The 17,123-nt window shown below is 43.6% G+C and overlaps 1 protein-coding gene across 2 annotated transcripts in view; it reads left to right on the top strand.

Annotated features, from left to right (window-relative positions):
* Positions 1 to 783: 783 nt before the first annotated feature.
* Positions 784 to 17,123, top strand: part of SYNGR1 (synaptogyrin 1) — a 34,408-nt gene continuing 18,068 nt past the window's right edge. For both annotated transcript variants that reach the window (XM_018569898.1, XM_018569900.1), the window contains exon 1: positions 784 to 1,145. In XM_018569898.1, the coding sequence (XP_018425400.1) occupies positions 1,047 to 1,145 (99 nt within the window). In that variant the 5' untranslated portion in view covers positions 784 to 1,046. The remainder of the gene's footprint in view (positions 1,146 to 17,123) is intronic.

Below are 17,123 nucleotides of genomic sequence, written 5' to 3'. Positions count from 1 at the left end.
TGTACTTGCATACAGCGTAAAATACACCTGTTTGTGGTGGTTGGGAGCCGCCGCGTTTTTTGTCCATAGTAGTGCATGAACAGAAAACTCTGTACCTGCATGTACCCCTGTAAATGCCAGTTCTGGTGTTGTATAAATGATCTGCCCAGTGTATAGCTGGGCAGATGCTATTTGCAAGGCATTCCCACCACTAGATGGACCTGAAGAGGATAGGAATTTCCTATGCGCCTCGACTCCATCTGCAGTACTTTTTTTTATGCTGTATGGAAAAAAGCCTGTGTAAATGAGCCCTAATTCTCCATGTAACTGGGGGCATGGCAGGGGGTGTGTTATTTGCCTAGACACTTTTGTGCTAAAGGGTGTCCCTCTTTCTCATCTCAGAAAGTAGGGCCAATTTAAACAGGAGCAAATTAACCTGCCAGCATGACTTTGAAGTGTGACCAATGTATATTCTTGATCAAAAGAATTTCTCTTTATTGTAAAACAAAATGATAGAATGACACTGCACACGTTTTTATTATGGTTTTATATAAGGGCCAACCATCTTTTTTTCCTCCTATGGTTGCCATGGAAATAAGTAGCCGTTTCAGAGCAAGATGGCAGTGGCTGGGAATGGGGTCACGTGGTTATGTGTAGGAGGACGGAGTGCGCATGTGCGGGACTCTGCTACAGCCATAGCGCTTGCTGTAGCTGTCGCATCGGCTCTGATCTGGGTTTGGCTGTATTTTTTTTTTTTTTAAATCACATCAGCTGCTCCCTAGCATCTCCCAGTAGGTTAGCCGCTCACTCCCTCGTCCTTGTCTCCTCCTGTCCACTTCACACTCTGTATATCTCCATCGGTACTGCTTGTTATACTTCATTCCCTGCTGTAGTATTCTTTCATCGCTGCCTTATTGTGATCGTGCACTGTTCACCTGCACAGAGCCTTCCTATGTCCTTGAGCCGTGTAGCCATTATCTGATCTGCTTCAAGATCGGCATCACTGCAAGGGCATTAGAACTGTGAGGAGGAATTCGTTCGATAAACGTTTGGCGAAGCCGTTCGGTATGGAGGGAGGTGCTTACGGAGCTGGTAAGGCTGGTGGAGCCTTTGACCCCCAGACATTTATCCGGCAACCTCACACTGTCCTGAGGATGGTGTCCTGGGTAAGTCGTATGTATTGCTGATCATTATTATTATTATTGTTATTATTACATTGCTATAACTGTTACACAAGTGTCTACATACATTCCTCATTCTTTTATCTAGACACGAACTCTTATCACCCGTTTGCACCCAGCCTGGCTCATTTGCTGATGGCTAGTGATCTGCCTTTGTATGCTGCTGCAAGCAATCCTTCAGGGGCCCCATTCATTGGCATGGGCTACACCTGGAGAAGAAAGTTCAAACTGTATTGCTTTTGTTTCTAAAATTACTATTATGAATTCTACAATTTGACTTGATTTTATTTTGGAGACTAGTTCACTTTAAGTTTTTGGACACTAGTACCATTTCAGTATGATATGTGATTGTGGGATATGATTATTTCAGCATTTGAAGGATACTGAGATGTTTAATCATCCAATACGACTTATTCTGGACTAGAGCTGGCCATACATTGATCTAAATATTTTTTTTGTTCAACAAGCGGGCTGAAAAAAAAAATAGACCTAATTCCTCCATCAACAGTAACAGCGTGTCGAAAGAGGAATCCTGCTGTTTACATGCTGCTGACCCAGAATACCTGACCAGAGCGGGCAGCTCATTGGCTGCTGGCTCTGATTGATCAAAGATTTCCTGACCGGCTCCTTCAGTCAGCTGATCGAATGATGCAGATTGAAAGAGTGCTGACAGCGGCACACAGTATGCGAATTTAGGCTGGTTCCTCCAAAAACTGGCCGAAAGTCGAACCGTGTATGGGCACTTTAGGCCCTACCGTGTTTCCCCGAAAATAAGACCTACCGCGAAAGTAAGACCTTGCACTATCTTTAGAGATTCCTGTAATATAAGACCTACCCCGAAAATAAGACCTAGTTTGGTGATAGGGGCCTCACATGTCGGCCCTTGACATGATTGCTCTCACTCCGACGTACGCGACGATATGTAACGTGTAGCGCAATTGGCATTTTCGCACGCTGGCGCATCAAACGCGAATCTACTTTTATATGTGTGTAAATGTGGGGGTGGGGGACTTAAAAATTTGGGTTTTTAAGTTTTTTATATGTGACTTTTATTTTTTTTAATGTTTTTTTACACTTATTGTTATTGCTATCACATAGGGGGATAACAATCCCCCTATATAATAGCAAAGGCACACTGACAGGTCCTCTTTATGGAGCCATTAGGGGTCTCTAAGACCCCTAATGTCACCTGGGGACCCCCAAAGAAGCTGATGAAGCAGAGATCTGCTTCATTAGCTTCTTCTCTCTGGCTATAGCAGCCAGATGACTGACAGGTGAATGCGGAAGTGATGTAATAAACATCACTTCTGCATTCAGACCTCGGAGGGAGATCAGTAAGGAGGAAGATGCTGTTCCCCCTCCCATCTTACCTCGCAGATGGGCTAGCCGATCCCGGGATTGAAGCTGAGGGGTCAGGAGGGGCGGCGGCACTCTGGGGGGCGCAAAGTCAGCACATACATACGATCAGCAGGCTATAGAGCCGCCGATCGTATGTATATCAAACCCGTGCACGCAGAAAAAAAAAGCCGTCTGTTGACGGCAACCCGCCTGTGTGAGTCTGCCGTCCGTCTGTTTTTTCTCAACGGGCGGACGGCAGGATATTAATAGACATGTATTTTTCCGCGCGTTCTGATTGTGGTTGTAATCGATAACACGAAATCACCTCCACTCCATACAGCGTACATACCTTGTTGAAAGGTTGGTGTTTGAAGTGACAACACGGATGGCGCCGTGTCGGATACAGTCCATAATAGAAGTCACCAGCACTCGATGATGTGTGCAAGAAGTAAAGCACTTTTTATTAAATTGTCACATGCTTCATACAGCCAATGTTTCGGGGCCACACAGGGTCCCTCCTTCTGGGCGACATAGTGACCTCACTAAAAACCTGACAAACCTGTGCCTATTGTATCCAAAAGGAAACCAATAGATGAATGAATGAATACACATTAAGACCCTTACTTGTAGTGTATGTGTAAATGAAATTTTCAGCCTGATCTGTTTGTTTGTTTTTTGTTTTTTTCATGACTGGATTCCGTTTTTGCTAACTGCATCTTCAAACTAGTTTTAGTCCTGTGCGGCCATGTGTAATTGGCAGAATCATGTGATCTGTTAAATGAAGCCTGTTGTTCCAGCAGAACAAAAATACATCATCATATGACTGATAGGCTCACTGTATACTGTGGTGCTAATCACTAATGCATGCTATGCCACTAATTGAAGTTGACATTATGGGTTACCATTTCCTCTTATATAATACGTCAGAACAGTATAACCAAACACTGGTCATTTTAATAATGTTTGAGGTATCCCGTCATTGTAGAAAACTGTTTTTATTTGTCTATTTTTATGTTTCATTTTATATTTAGTCGTGCTTTCTCACTACTTCATGAAATGTGTTGTAGCAATACATACAGTATATAGAGGAGAGATTTTTTATGGTGTGAGCTGCCAAAAGCAACAAAAGCCCTCCATATTCATTGTAAGTACAATGAAGTACATAGAAACACCCATAGGAAATGCATTTTCATAATATTTTTGTGGGTTTTTTTTACTGTTGTAAAGCAAAACACAATTTCTGTTCTGGTATAGACACAATATTTTGTGTTTTTATGTTTTAACTTTTATGAATGTCTGTCATTCATATTATTTAGGTCTTATCGGTGAATCCATAGTCCTTTTTGTCGTCATGTTGCTGATATATGACCCTACTAGCACCAGTGTGTATATGTCTCTGGTAGAAAAGGAGATATATTTGTTTCTTCCACATGGCTGGAAGGAAGATCAGCAAAGAGACTTATTGTAATGACGTGTGGTGAGAAGTCAAGGTCACTTCCATTGCAAAAAGCATTAGAACAGATTGGAGATGTGCTTCTTTTCATCAAATTTTGCTAAAGCTGCTATAGCTCTCTGTTTTCTGTTGTTTATATTGTGCCCTCATTTTTCTTGCATTTGTTGCAATTGAATTACTCCACTTACCACTTTAATTGTTAGCCATTAGATGAGAATTGCCTGATCTGCCGCTTCTTAACTGGTGAGGTGGTGATCTCCTATCTGTGATGTCACAGGAAGATTCCTCCTGGCTGAGGCTTCTCGGGGTAAATAGTGATAAGACGATGGAAAGCTTTCTCTAATTGCCATTGTTGGACCTTTTTTTTATAAGCCATTGTCAGGACGTGCCTATGCACTCCTCCAGCATTCCAAATCCATAAGCTCCATACACACAAATACACAGTCGATCTGATCATTTTATGGGAACTGCTGGCAGATTTTAATTTTAATCTGTAGACAAAACTATATGTTCCACTGACAAATGTGTAAAACCGCATTCCCACTTTTTCTATGTTCATTTCCACATACATTATCCACAAATACATTATGTTGCTATTGACACACATAGACACGTAACCTTCTGCCAGTATTATTAGTAGACTCTGTAACTTGCTATCAGTGTCACCAGTAGGCCCCATAACATGTGTAAATGCATAAAATGTACAAGGTACGTGTGGCAATGCATTTCACAGACGTGAGGTAGTAGAATTCATAACAGTGGCTAACCTGTGTACATGCATTGGCATAAGTTAAAAGCATATATGTTAATGCCCCCTCAGAGGGATTTTCTCCTGACTTTGGAGAGATTTTCAGTGACTTCATGTTATGTCTCCAGGATAGCAGTTAAAAGGAAATCTCCCTCCCCCAACAAAACAACGATAAAAAAAATGGGTTTGGATTCTAACCATTGCTTACTGTATGCAAAATTGAAAGAAAAAGTTTCATCTGTAGATACACTTTAACCAGTTGAAGTCCTCAGTGTTTAAACCCCCTTCCCATTCAGGCCATTTTTCAGTATTCGGCGCTGCGGTACTTTGACTTACATTAGCTAATTGGCATACGGCGTAGACATAGCACAGCCGGCCCCGCCCACTACAGGAGCTGGTCACATGACTGTGACACACCGCAAGCTCCTCCAGCATAGTAGAGTGTGGAGGGACGAGTACAGACTGGAGAAGTGGAAGTAAGTATATCTTATCAGGGGTAACTCTCACGGTCTACACTGAACTCTATGGGCGGCTCTGTCAGTGACAGTACTGCGGAGTATCTACCTCATACGTTATATAGCCACACACTTTAAATCCAATTCTTCTAGTTCCAGCTGCAGAGCCGGTCCTGTCTTTGCCTGTAGCAGTGGTTCTCAACCTGTGTGTCGCTGTGTGATTTCTACTGTGCTAGGTGAGAGTCCTCCTCAGCCCTCTGCTGTCAGTTCTCCCGCCACACCGCCAGATGTCGCTGCAGCAGCCGCGTCATCCCTAAATTTTACCGTTGGGGGTCACCACAACTTGGCAAATGTTACCAAGGGGTCCCGGCCCTAGACAGGTTGAGAACCACTGACATAGGGGGATAACAATCTCCCTATATAATAGCACAGGTACACTGACAGGTCCTCTTTATGGAGACATTAGGGGTCTCTAGGACCCCTAATGTCACCTGGGGACCCCAAAAGAAGCTGATGAAGCAGAGATTTGCTTCAGTGTCTTTTCTCTGACTATAGCAGCCAGATGACTGACAGGTGAATACGGAAGTGATGTAATACACATCACTTCTGCATTCACAGCCCGGAGGGAGATCTGCAAGGAGCTGAACTCCCTCCCTCTTCCTCCTGACGCCCTCCCGGGCCGCAGATGGGGCAGCGGATCCCGGGATTGAAGGTGGAGGGGGGGCACACACCAGCACATATACACTATCGGCAGGCTATGGAGCCCCCGATCGGGTATATGTTAAACAGCCGGTAACGGGTATATGTTAAACAGCCGGTAACGGCTCTATGCATTGCACAGGTTTTTTCTGCCCGTGCGCGAGCAGAAACAAGATGCCGTCTGGAGATGGCAACCCGCCAATGCAGTCCGTCCGTTTTTTTTTCAACGGGCGGACGGCAACTGGTTAGGGTGTAAACCTGCGCCCAGACTATGCACTATAAAGTATTAACATATTCTGTGCAAGGAGTAAAAAAGCATTTTCAAGGGACCTTCCAAGCCAATAGAAGGCCTACTTTTTTGCCAGCCTTTTACCACATAAACAAAATTAGCTGTAAAAACAAAACCTTTTTTTGTGATTTTATCTTTTATTTTGAAAGTTTTTTTTGCAGCGGATGTTATGGAAGGTCCACTTGAACCCCTTAAAGGGTTTCTAAACCCTCACAATTTTTTGCATATATCTACTGCTAGCAAGCAAACTGAGGCATCACAGTTCTTGGGGTGCTTGGTAAATCTGTGTAACTGAATCAGTACTCCTAATAACTGTGTACTGTTGGACCTGATGGTATATAGTGACATGATATCTTTATTTTAGTTCCTAGGTTTGCTTACCTGCTTTGACCAAATCTCTCCCTATTTATTTGATATACATCTGTAGTCTGCCCTTGCCCACCACTGTGTCTTTGGTCCTCTTCCTCTTAGATTGTAAGCTCGTTTGGGCAGGGTCCTCCACACCTACTGTTTCTGTATGTCAATGATGTTTGTCAGTGTTTCTTACTTGTCTTGTCTAAACGATTGTACAGCGCTGCAGAATTTGTTGGCGATATATAAATAAATAATTGCAATTGTTGTATCAGGACTGGCCATCAGAAGCTCTCCTGTGAGAGGGATCTGGTATAGAAAAAACCCCAAAATAAATTTTTTTAAAATTTTTATTACTAAAGTCATGTACTAGAATCCTTTGCTTGCTTATAAGGAATGGGCCTTTTGTGTGTGTGTTTACACATTCACATGTGTTTACACACATACAGTGTCTGATATTTGTGTGTCAATACCTGAGCACAGTAAAAGTGCCATGATGCAAAAAATAATTTATTTATACACACAAGTATTGGGACGCCTGCCTTTACACATACATGAACTTTAATGGCATCCCAGTCTAAGTCCATAGGGTTCAATATTGAGTTGGCCCACCCTTTGCCGCTATAACAGCTTCAACTCCTCTGGTAAGGCGTCCACAAGGTTTAGGAGTGCGTCTATGGGAATGCTTGACCATTCTTCCAGAAGCGCATTGGTGAGGTCAGGTACTGATGTTGGACAAGAAGGCCTGGCACGCAGTCTCTGCTCTAATTCATCCCAAAGGTGTTCTATCGGGTTGAGGTCAGGACTCTGTGCAGGCCAGTCAAGTTCCTCCACCCCAAACTTGCTCATCCATGTCTTTATGGACCTTGCTTTGTGCACTGGTGCGCAATCATGTTGGAACAGGAAGGGGCCATCCCCAAACTGTTCCCACAAAGTTGGGAGCATGAAATTGTCCAAAATGTCTTGGTATACTGGAACTAAGGGGCAAGCCCTACCCCTGAAAAACAACCCCACACCATAATCCCCCCTCCACCAAACTTTACACTTGGTACAATGCCGTAAGGCAAGTACTGTTCTCCTGGCAACCACCAAACCCAGACACGTCCATTGGATTGCCAGACAGAGAAGTGTGATTCGTCACTCCAGAGAACACAGAATATAGAGGATCCCATCACACTCCTGACCGGATAAAGCCCAAAACAAAAACTGAGGGGTGCTGAAAGTGACCGCTGATGCCTCCGCACATCAAATGCAAAATACCATAAAGTAATTCGCACTCATGTTGGAACAGGAAGGTGCCATCCCCAAACTGCTCCCACAAAGTTGGGAGTAGGGCCGCAGCTAACGATATTTTCATAATCGATTAGTTAGCCGATTATTAACTTTGATTAATCGGATAGGATTTTTAAAAATTATACCGTCATTTATTTAAAATAAAATACACAAATGCAGTTTTACAGACATACTGTTTTATTCTAGAGTAAACTTTATGCACATTGTTTGCAATCGCACTGCACGGGAACGCAGGGCATTGCAGCACCGCACATTCCAGTGCGGACAGGAGGTGCAATTGGTATCCATTGAATGAATGGCAGCACAACGCACCTTCTGCATCAACATTTGTCATGCCGAAGCTGAAAATTACTTTTCCCACATATAGATAGATAGTGCAAAAGCCAATTGCAGGCTGGCTATTGCACCCACCCACTGCCTGTTGTCAATCAGCAGAGGAGGGACACGAAGGAGAAAGTTCTCCTCCAGGTCCTCATCTGCTGATTGACAGCAGGCAGTGGGCGGGTGCAATAGCCAGCCTGCTATTGGCTATTGCATTTTAAAATATCCAATAGCAGGCTGGCTATGGCTCCCAGCCTCTAGTTGCAACGGAGGGTGTGGCTAAAGTAACACTAGGTAAGGTTAAAGCGGCATGGGGCCGGGGAAGAGCGGGAACGGCAGCGGTGTGCAGATGCGGGGTGTTAGGGGAGGCTGTCATTCAGGATCCCTGGGTTCTATCCACGATTTCAAGGGGCCCATCATTGGAGGTTCAAGAGAAAGCCTCCTCACACACACCTTCCCCAGTCACAGTAGATGAGACATCTTAATTCATTATATTCATTCCTTACTAGAAATACATGCCATTTCTCTAGTTCCTAAAGAAGACAGGTTTTTCGGCGTATATTCTCCTTTATTCTTAGTCAAGAAGAAGTCGGGAATCTCAGACCCGTCTTGGACTTAAAAAGACTGAACAGAGATATAATGGTCCCTCATTTCCGTATGGGATCACTACAGACTATTCTCCCATCCATGAGTCCAGGGGACTGGATGTATTCCGTAGATCTGCCGATGCGTACCTTCATGTACCCATTCATCCCAGATTTCAGAAGTATCTACGTTTCTCATTCCTCGGAATTCATTTTCAGTTTCTTTGCCTTCCTTTCGGGATCTCTACGGCCACCCGGACTTTCACGAAATTGCTGCTTCCCATTATAGCCATGTTAAGGGAGCGGGGCCTAAGATTAAATCGTTACTTGGATGACATCCTCCTCCTAGCCCAAGACAAGTCTTTTCTCCTCAAACACCAACAACGTCTGTTGTACACCCTAGAGAAATTCGGGTGGCTAATAAACTTGAGGAAGTTGAACCTATCTCCGTCTCATGCGATGATTTTCTTGGGGGCCTCTCTGGATACAATCCAAAACACTGTCAGCCTGCCAGAGGAAAAGGCTTTTCAGATTCGACAGAGGGCTCATGCTACCATGACGGTTCGCCACTTGTGGGCCTCCAGATGTCTAAGCCTTCTGGGGACAATGTTTTCGTTGTTCCCGATTGGTCAAATGGGCCCATTGGGCGATGAGGGATTTTCAGCTGGGGATCCTTGCCCGTTGGAACTGGTAGAACTTACATCAAAGGATCCCTATCTCTCACTGGATGAAAGAATCCTTATGTTGGTGGACCCATCTTTTCAACCTATCAAGATGTCACATGGTCTCCCCTCCTCATCCTGCAGTGGTGACCTTGGACGAGGCAGGTCCGTCATCTTAAGATTGGACAAGATATTACAGCCTTATACATACAGTAGGGCAGCAATTGTAAGAATATATTTTTGCTACAGACTTGCTAATAAATAGAGGTGCACCGAAATGAAAATGTAAAAACTAGGAATGTCCCGATGCCACTTTTTCAGGCCCAAGTACAAGTACATCCCCTCCTGTACTTGCCGATACCAATTACCGATACTTTTTCTTAAAGGGACAGGTGACTTTTTAAATGATCCATAGTACAACTACAGGTTATGTACTATGGATCATGATTTAACCTATTCGTGTTAGCAGTGGAGAATTGTAAATCTATTGTTGGAGTGTAGTGGAGGTGTGTGCTGTATATATGTACTACATATACATTACACACATCCAGTACACTCCAGCAATAGATTTACAGCCAGCCCCTTCCCAGCTTCCCTCACTTACAGTTTCACTCCGATCCCTGTTGCCTCACGCGGTGCCTCTTGTAGTCGGCGCTGGGCAGGATCGCTGCATCGCGTCTCTGTGCTCAGCTTGTGGGAGGCGCAAACAATTCTGCCCTGCTAACATGAATAGGTTAAATCATGATCCATAGTACATATACAGCACATACGTCCATTACACTGCAGTCATAGAGTTACAATTATACCATGCTAACATGAATAGGTTAAATCATGATCCATAGTACATAACATGTAGTTGTACTATGGATCATTTAACCCATTCATGTTAGCAGGGGATCATTGTAAATCTATTGCTGCAATGTACAGGACATTTGTGCTGTATATGTACAGTACATATAGATATACAATTCTGCACTGCTAACATGAATGGGTTAAATGATCCGTATTACAGGGCTACATATCATGTACTATGGATCATTTAACCCATTCATATTAGCGGGGGATAATTGTAAATGTATTGTTGCAGTGCATTCTATATGTAGTATATAGTACATGTACATATAGAGTGCCTGAAACAATACATTTACAATTATACTCTGCTAACATGAATGGGTTAAATGATCCATAGTACAGGGCTACATACAGATCATTTAATCCATTCATGTTAGCAGAGTATAATTGTAAATGCAGTGTGCACTCTATTTGTAGTACATATAGAGTATATACTGCTAATACAGTGCAGACAATACATAATTGCTTAATAGAATCCCCCTCCCGCAGTGTGATCGCCCGCACCAGAACGCGGTTACAGGAATGCCCTCCGTTCCAGTGCAGTGCAATCTGAAAAAATGTTGCATGCACTATTTTTTCAGACCGCACTGCACTGGAACGGAGGACATACCTGTACCTCGTGTTCCGGTTCGGGCGACATGAATGGCACCAACACGCCATCTCCCGCCCCAGAACGCGGCCCAGCTTCATGTGTGCGTTCCGGGCATTATCTGCACCGGGACGCACTGGATATGGTGTGACTGGGCACTTATGCTGCTGTTTGACACAGCACTCTACAGAGTTCATTTAACCCCTTAGTGACCAGTGATGTCCATAGTACGTCACTGGCACTGAGCCCTTTAAACAGACTCCCGGCGGCTAAAGACGCCGGGTCTCTGTTTACAATTGTGAAGCTGAATGTCTGCTTTACAATAGAGATTCTGGTGACTCAACTGTCGCCAGATCGCTTCTCCGGGCCGGTAAACGGCCGACCCCCCTGACCGAAAAAAAAACAGTTTTTAAAAATATTAAATGTAAAAATAATGTAAACTTTTTTTAAAAGTCCCCCGCCGGCGTGAGCACGCGCGTCATAACATAAACACGCGGTGGGTCCACCTACGTACGAAAATGATGATCGTGCTACACATGTTGGGTATCGCCACACACGTCAGAGTGAGAGCAGTAATTCTACGGCCAATATTTGTGTATCTCAAAACTGATGACCTGTAGGGGCTTTTAAAGTGTTGTCTATGGACTTTTTGGGGTACTGAATTTTGCCACCGTTTCACAGACGTACACAATTTTTAACCTGGGCATTTTGGATATCTATTTACCCGTTCTAACCATCTTTTATATTTATTTTAAAAATGCGTAGAAGAGATACGGATTTAAAAGGAAGAGCAGCGAAGAGAAGGGAAACAACCATGGATTACAGTATTGTTTTATATTAAAAAATCTGAGGGTTTAATGTCACTAGTGCATTTTTCACTACAGTTTGTTTATTTATTTTCTTCACAATTTTTTGTTACCTGAATATAGTAGAAAATAAAAATCCCAGTGGTGATAGAGCTTTCTTTTGGTGATATTTTATCTGTCCCAACAAAATGTTATAAAATTCATTTCAGTACAGTGTTGCATGACAGAATAAATGTCAAAGTACTGTGGCGCTGAATACTGAACAATGCCCTGGCCAGGATGGGGGTGTAAACACCTGGTCTTCAAAAAATTAAAGTAACGTTAAAAAAAAAAAAGTTTTAAAAATTAAGTCCCACGCGTGCAATGAGCACACACATCGTCATGTAAACACACGTTGGGCGAGCCTATGCATGAAAACGATGATCACGCTACACATGTTTGGTATCGCCACGCATGCTGGAGGAAGAGCAATAATTCTAGGCTCAATATTTACACGTATCTCTAAACTGATGACCTGTAGGGGCTTTTAAAATGTTGTCTATGGACTTTTTGGGGGTACTGAATTCTGTTGCAGTTTCATGGATGCACACAATTTTTAACCTCGGCATGTTGGGTATCTATTTACTTGTAACCTCATCTTTTATAGTTGACAAAAAAATGATTTTATTTACTTTTTTGGGGTACTAAATTTAACTTGCGTGCATTTTTCACAAACCTTTTGGGTTTGATAATTTGCGCTAATGTCGTGCAACATAAAATTTGCAACTGCCACCATTTTATTCTACATGGTCTTGGCTTTCAGAAAATATATAATGTTTGGGGGTTTGAAGTAATTTTTAGGCCTAAGGGCCTGTTCACATGTCAGGCCCTAAAATGTGGATTATAACATGGGTGCAAAAAACTAAAAAAAGGCCTTGGTCATTAAGCGGTTTAAGGGCCTGTTCACACGATGTCCGTTTTCTGTGCTCCCTATGTATCCCTATGTGTTTTATGGGCTACAGTTCTCACGCGTGCAGTCCGTTCCGGTTACGACAGAAAAAATACTGCATGTCACATTTTGTACGGTCCGGAAACGCAAAACGCGTCAATTTTTTTTTTTTTTTTTACTGGAACGCATCAAAAACGCGGCAAAACACATAGCACCGCGTCTGCAGATCCGCACCTGATCAGGACCAGAAAATCATGTGAACAGGGCCTAAAGCATTCACATCAGTCCCTGACCGCCAAAGGACCTCACAATTTAATGTCTCTTTTGTGCTCATGCAATTGCTAAGGCTAACCGACTTCCCTTAAAATTGACCCATCAGTATGTTTTTGAAATTTGGAAGGTAATCCACACTTTTGGAGAGCCTATAAACCCTATACTGGTAGAACCATTGGTGAGATCCAAATACTAAAATCCACAGCTGTTCTTTTTTCTTTTTTTTCCGTTAATGGATCCAGATCATACAAATATACATAACACAGGAAACTATTTCTTTGTATTTTGCCCAAGCACTTAGTCATTCTGTTTCCGTACAGCTGCGTTAAACTTTCTCAGCTCGGTTTTCCTTAACTTCCTGTCCAGTAAAAGATCACAGCACAATCTCCAGCAGCTTCATTAACTTGGAGAAGGGAGCAGGGGGGAGGGGAATGACTCGCCCTTCTGTGACTTTGCTTGTGGAGACGCACACAGTTTACTATCACACACAAAGATGGCTCTATAGGACCCTGCAAGGGAAAGGAGCCTCCCTAATACAGGATAGTCAGTGCTTAGGGGGCCAGCTGATTCTGCAAGAAGGTAAAGTTTTAATCATCAAGGAGCAGCATATATTAAAGGTGATTTAATTAGCATTTAAAATATCTTAAAAACCTTTAAAACATTTTTTTTTATTAATGACATATGGCAAACAGTATACATGTCAAAATACAAAACGGTAATAGCCAGTTAAAATTTTGGGAGATTATAATTTCTTCAAGAAAAAATAATAAGCAGGCAGAAACATAGAAGAATAGCTATTAAGAGACTTGGTATACAAGTAAACGTACACAACCAATATAGAGCAGGTATGTTGTGCATAATTATGCACTTTGGAGAGTGAGCAGTACTTGGGTATGTAGCAATAAGAATAGTATGCATCTACGCAACAGGTGAATACAGTGAGAAACCATAGTCTCTCATATTCGAGTAAACAAAGCTGTGTAGAGATAGAGAATAAGAGAGGGGTATAGAAAACAGTATGAAAGACTCAAACAGAAGATAGAAGTATTGAGGGAAAAGAAGGAAAAGGGCATGGAGAGGGTACCCGTCCCAGGAACCGCAGATACGGCCTTCAGCAATACTGACAGTTACCCAGGTATCGCGCAGTGCAGAATCTACCGGAACGTTACAGGGACATGTACCGGAGATTAGAGCTGCAACAACTAATTGTTTAAATCGATGATGAGAAATGGTGGCAACGATTCTCATCATCGATTAGTTGATATTCGATTAGTTGACTCTGCTCTCCTCCCCGCTGGTGCTGGCTGCAGCGGTCTGTGTCCCTTTTAACCCCTGCCTGTATCACCCCTGTATAACCCCTGCCGCTGTAGCCTGCATCAGCAGGGAAGAGAGACCGATGTGCCTGCCTTTCCGCCCCGCACGTTCTTCCGCAGCTGCCCCCGGTACTTCCGCTGCTACCCAGGTGCTTTTCTGCGTCGGCCCGTTCCTCTGCTCTCCCAACCTGTTCCTCCGCTCGGCACGTCCCTCCGGTCATCCGGCGCGTCCGTTCTCTGCCCCGCTCGGCACGTCCCTCCAGTCATCCGGCGCGGCTTATTTTACTCCCGCTTCAGTTTGCGTTTAAGTACACTGCTAAAAATGCAGCAGGACTGAACTTTGTAAGCGTTTATGTACGGTACAGCCCATTGACTTCAAATGCGGTCCTCAAGTTGACACAATGCACCTCAATATACGAAAATGTGTATATGCACCAATATATCTGCCGCCGAAACATATCGGACGAAAATTGCACTTTTGGCATAATGCCGAAAGTGCAATTTTCCTGCCGATACATCGGCGCATCCCTGCTTTCTTTCCTCCCCGCTGGGTGCTGCTCTATGTCCCAGTGGGGAGAAGAGTAGGTGACAGCCGGCCGAGCGCTGCGGTGGAGAGCGCTGTGATCGGCCGGCGTCTCCTCCCACACCGCTCTGCCGCCTATCACAGTCCGGCTGAGCGCTGTGGGGCGGAGACAGCGCTGTCACAGGAGGCTGGGCTTTCCTCCCTACACCGCTCGATCAGCCTCCTGTGGCAGCGTGTCAGAGAGAAGAGCAAGGTACACACACTTGGCGATTAGTGATCGCTGAGTGTTTGTACATAATTGAGGATATGGTATGTTAACTATATCCTCAATTATGAATGAATGGGAGTGATCTACATCACCCCCATTCATTCATAATTGTAGTTATAGTAAACAAACAATGTTCTCATGTTATCAATGAACAGGAAGACTTGTACGATTGAATAAAAAGTGCTTTACTTCTTGCACATATCGAGTGCTGGTGACTTCTATTATGGACTCTATGACGAGAGGACGACAGAGCTGGACGAGTAGCTTCCCAGCCGGCTGCTGTAATCTAATGGCCGGGAGCTTTACATTCAAGCAATCGCTTGTATTAACTGCGGGTTTACCACCCCACCCCCGGCAGCCGCCGTGGCCAGGACCGGCGTGCCTGCTCTGTGACTGCTCCTCTCTGGTCCCGACGAATGCAGGGAGTGATGTATATTACATCAATTCGGCATTCAGCTGTCATTCCCAGCTAGAGAAGCTGGTGAAGCAGATTTTTGTTCGACCCCTAATGTCTCCATAAAGAGGACCTGTCATGTAAATAGGCTATCACATAGGGAGCTTCTTAGCCCCCCATGTGATAGCAATAAAGTTTAAGTGTAAAAGAAAGCAAAAATTTAAGAAGCATACATTTTTTTTAAACATAATTTACGTCATTTTCAGGCCTAAAATGTGGAATATAACATGGGTGCAAAAATGGAAAAAAGGGCCTCAGTCATGAAGGGGTTAAAGTCCCCCGCCCCCACATACTCACGCAAACATGCGTCAGATGCGCCTACGTGCGAAAATGACGATTGCGCCTTTTGCACCGCACATGTTAGATATCACCGCAAACGTCGGAGTGCGAGCAATAATTTTAGGACCATTAATCACTGATGACACTAAACTGATGAGCAGTAAAAAGCGTTCAAAGCATCACTTATGGCCATTTTTTGGTGTGGTCGTATTTTGCGGGCCAGCACAATTTTAAGGCTTTACATGTTTGGTGACCCCGTATTTTGTTTTACAAAAAATATGGGTAATAATGTTTTTTAGCTTAACATAGGGAAAACAATTCCACCCCCCACCCGAAATTTATGATACTTTTTTCATTATATTGTAAAAAATAACCCCCCCTAGTGGTGATTATATACCACCAAAAGAAAGCTCTATCTGTCCCCAAAAAACGACATAAATTGCAAGGCTATAGTCCGATCATGCTGATTGATTTTAGATTTATTTATTTGTCACATACATAATCGTACAAGTATGATATGCAGTGAAATGCTTACACGACTGCAAGAAGGAGAGGGAGAAGTACAAGTAGAGAGAAGAATCAATAATAATATAAAACTTTTACATCACAAAATAAAATATAAATGTTAAAATTTAAATATTAAATTAGACTAAAAATGCAAATACAGTATGAAGTGTAAAGTGTGCGAGTGCTAACAGCAGCGATACGGGGTGAATGAATTAAGGTGATGACCAGCAGTGTATTGACCATTCTTTTTAAAGTGCAGATGTGCAGTAAATGTGAGTGTAAGAACATTTACCTAATCAGGCAGTAGAATGTATGTCTATATAGAGATCTGATTGAGAGACCGTATAGCCTGAGGGAAGAAGCTTCTCCTCAGTCTCTCTGTGTTGGCCTTCAGGGAGTGGAAACGCTTCCCAGGCCTCAACAAAGAGAAGAGTCAATTATTGGGATGGCTGGGGTCCCTCACGATCTTCCTGGCCTTGGTCCAGCACCGCTTGCTGTAGATCGAATTCAGGTCAGGGAGTTTAGTTCGGACGATTCTCTCAGCTGATTGCACCACCCTCTGAAGAGCTCGTCTGTCCTGCACGGTGCTGTTCCCAAACCAGGTAGTGGTGTTTCCCATCAGGATGCTCTCTATGGTGCAAGAGTAAAAATTCCTAAGCACCCCTAGCGGGCAGTCTGAAGTCTCTCAAGGTTCTAAGATGGAAAAGACGCTGCCGAGCCTTTTTCACCACGGTGTTGATATGACAGGACCATGACAGGTCCTGCGAGGTGTGTACACCGAGGTATCTGACGCTATCCACTCTCTCCACTGGGCTCTCGTTGATCATGGGTGTCTGGTAGTTCCTCTCCTGCTTTTTACTAAAGTCCACTATCAACTCCTTTGTCTTGCTGACATTGAGGAGGAGGTTGTTCCTCTGGCACCAGTTCTCCAGATTCCTAATCTGGAGAACTGATTGGTGAAATTTTTGACTGACCGGT

Source organism: Nanorana parkeri, unplaced genomic scaffold (assembly GCF_000935625.1).
Source record: "Nanorana parkeri isolate BGI_ZX_2015 unplaced genomic scaffold, ASM93562v1 scaffold1421, whole genome shotgun sequence".
Classification (NCBI taxonomy): Eukaryota; Metazoa; Chordata; class Amphibia; order Anura; family Dicroglossidae; genus Nanorana; species Nanorana parkeri.
This window is presented reverse-complemented; position numbering and strand designations above follow the sequence as displayed.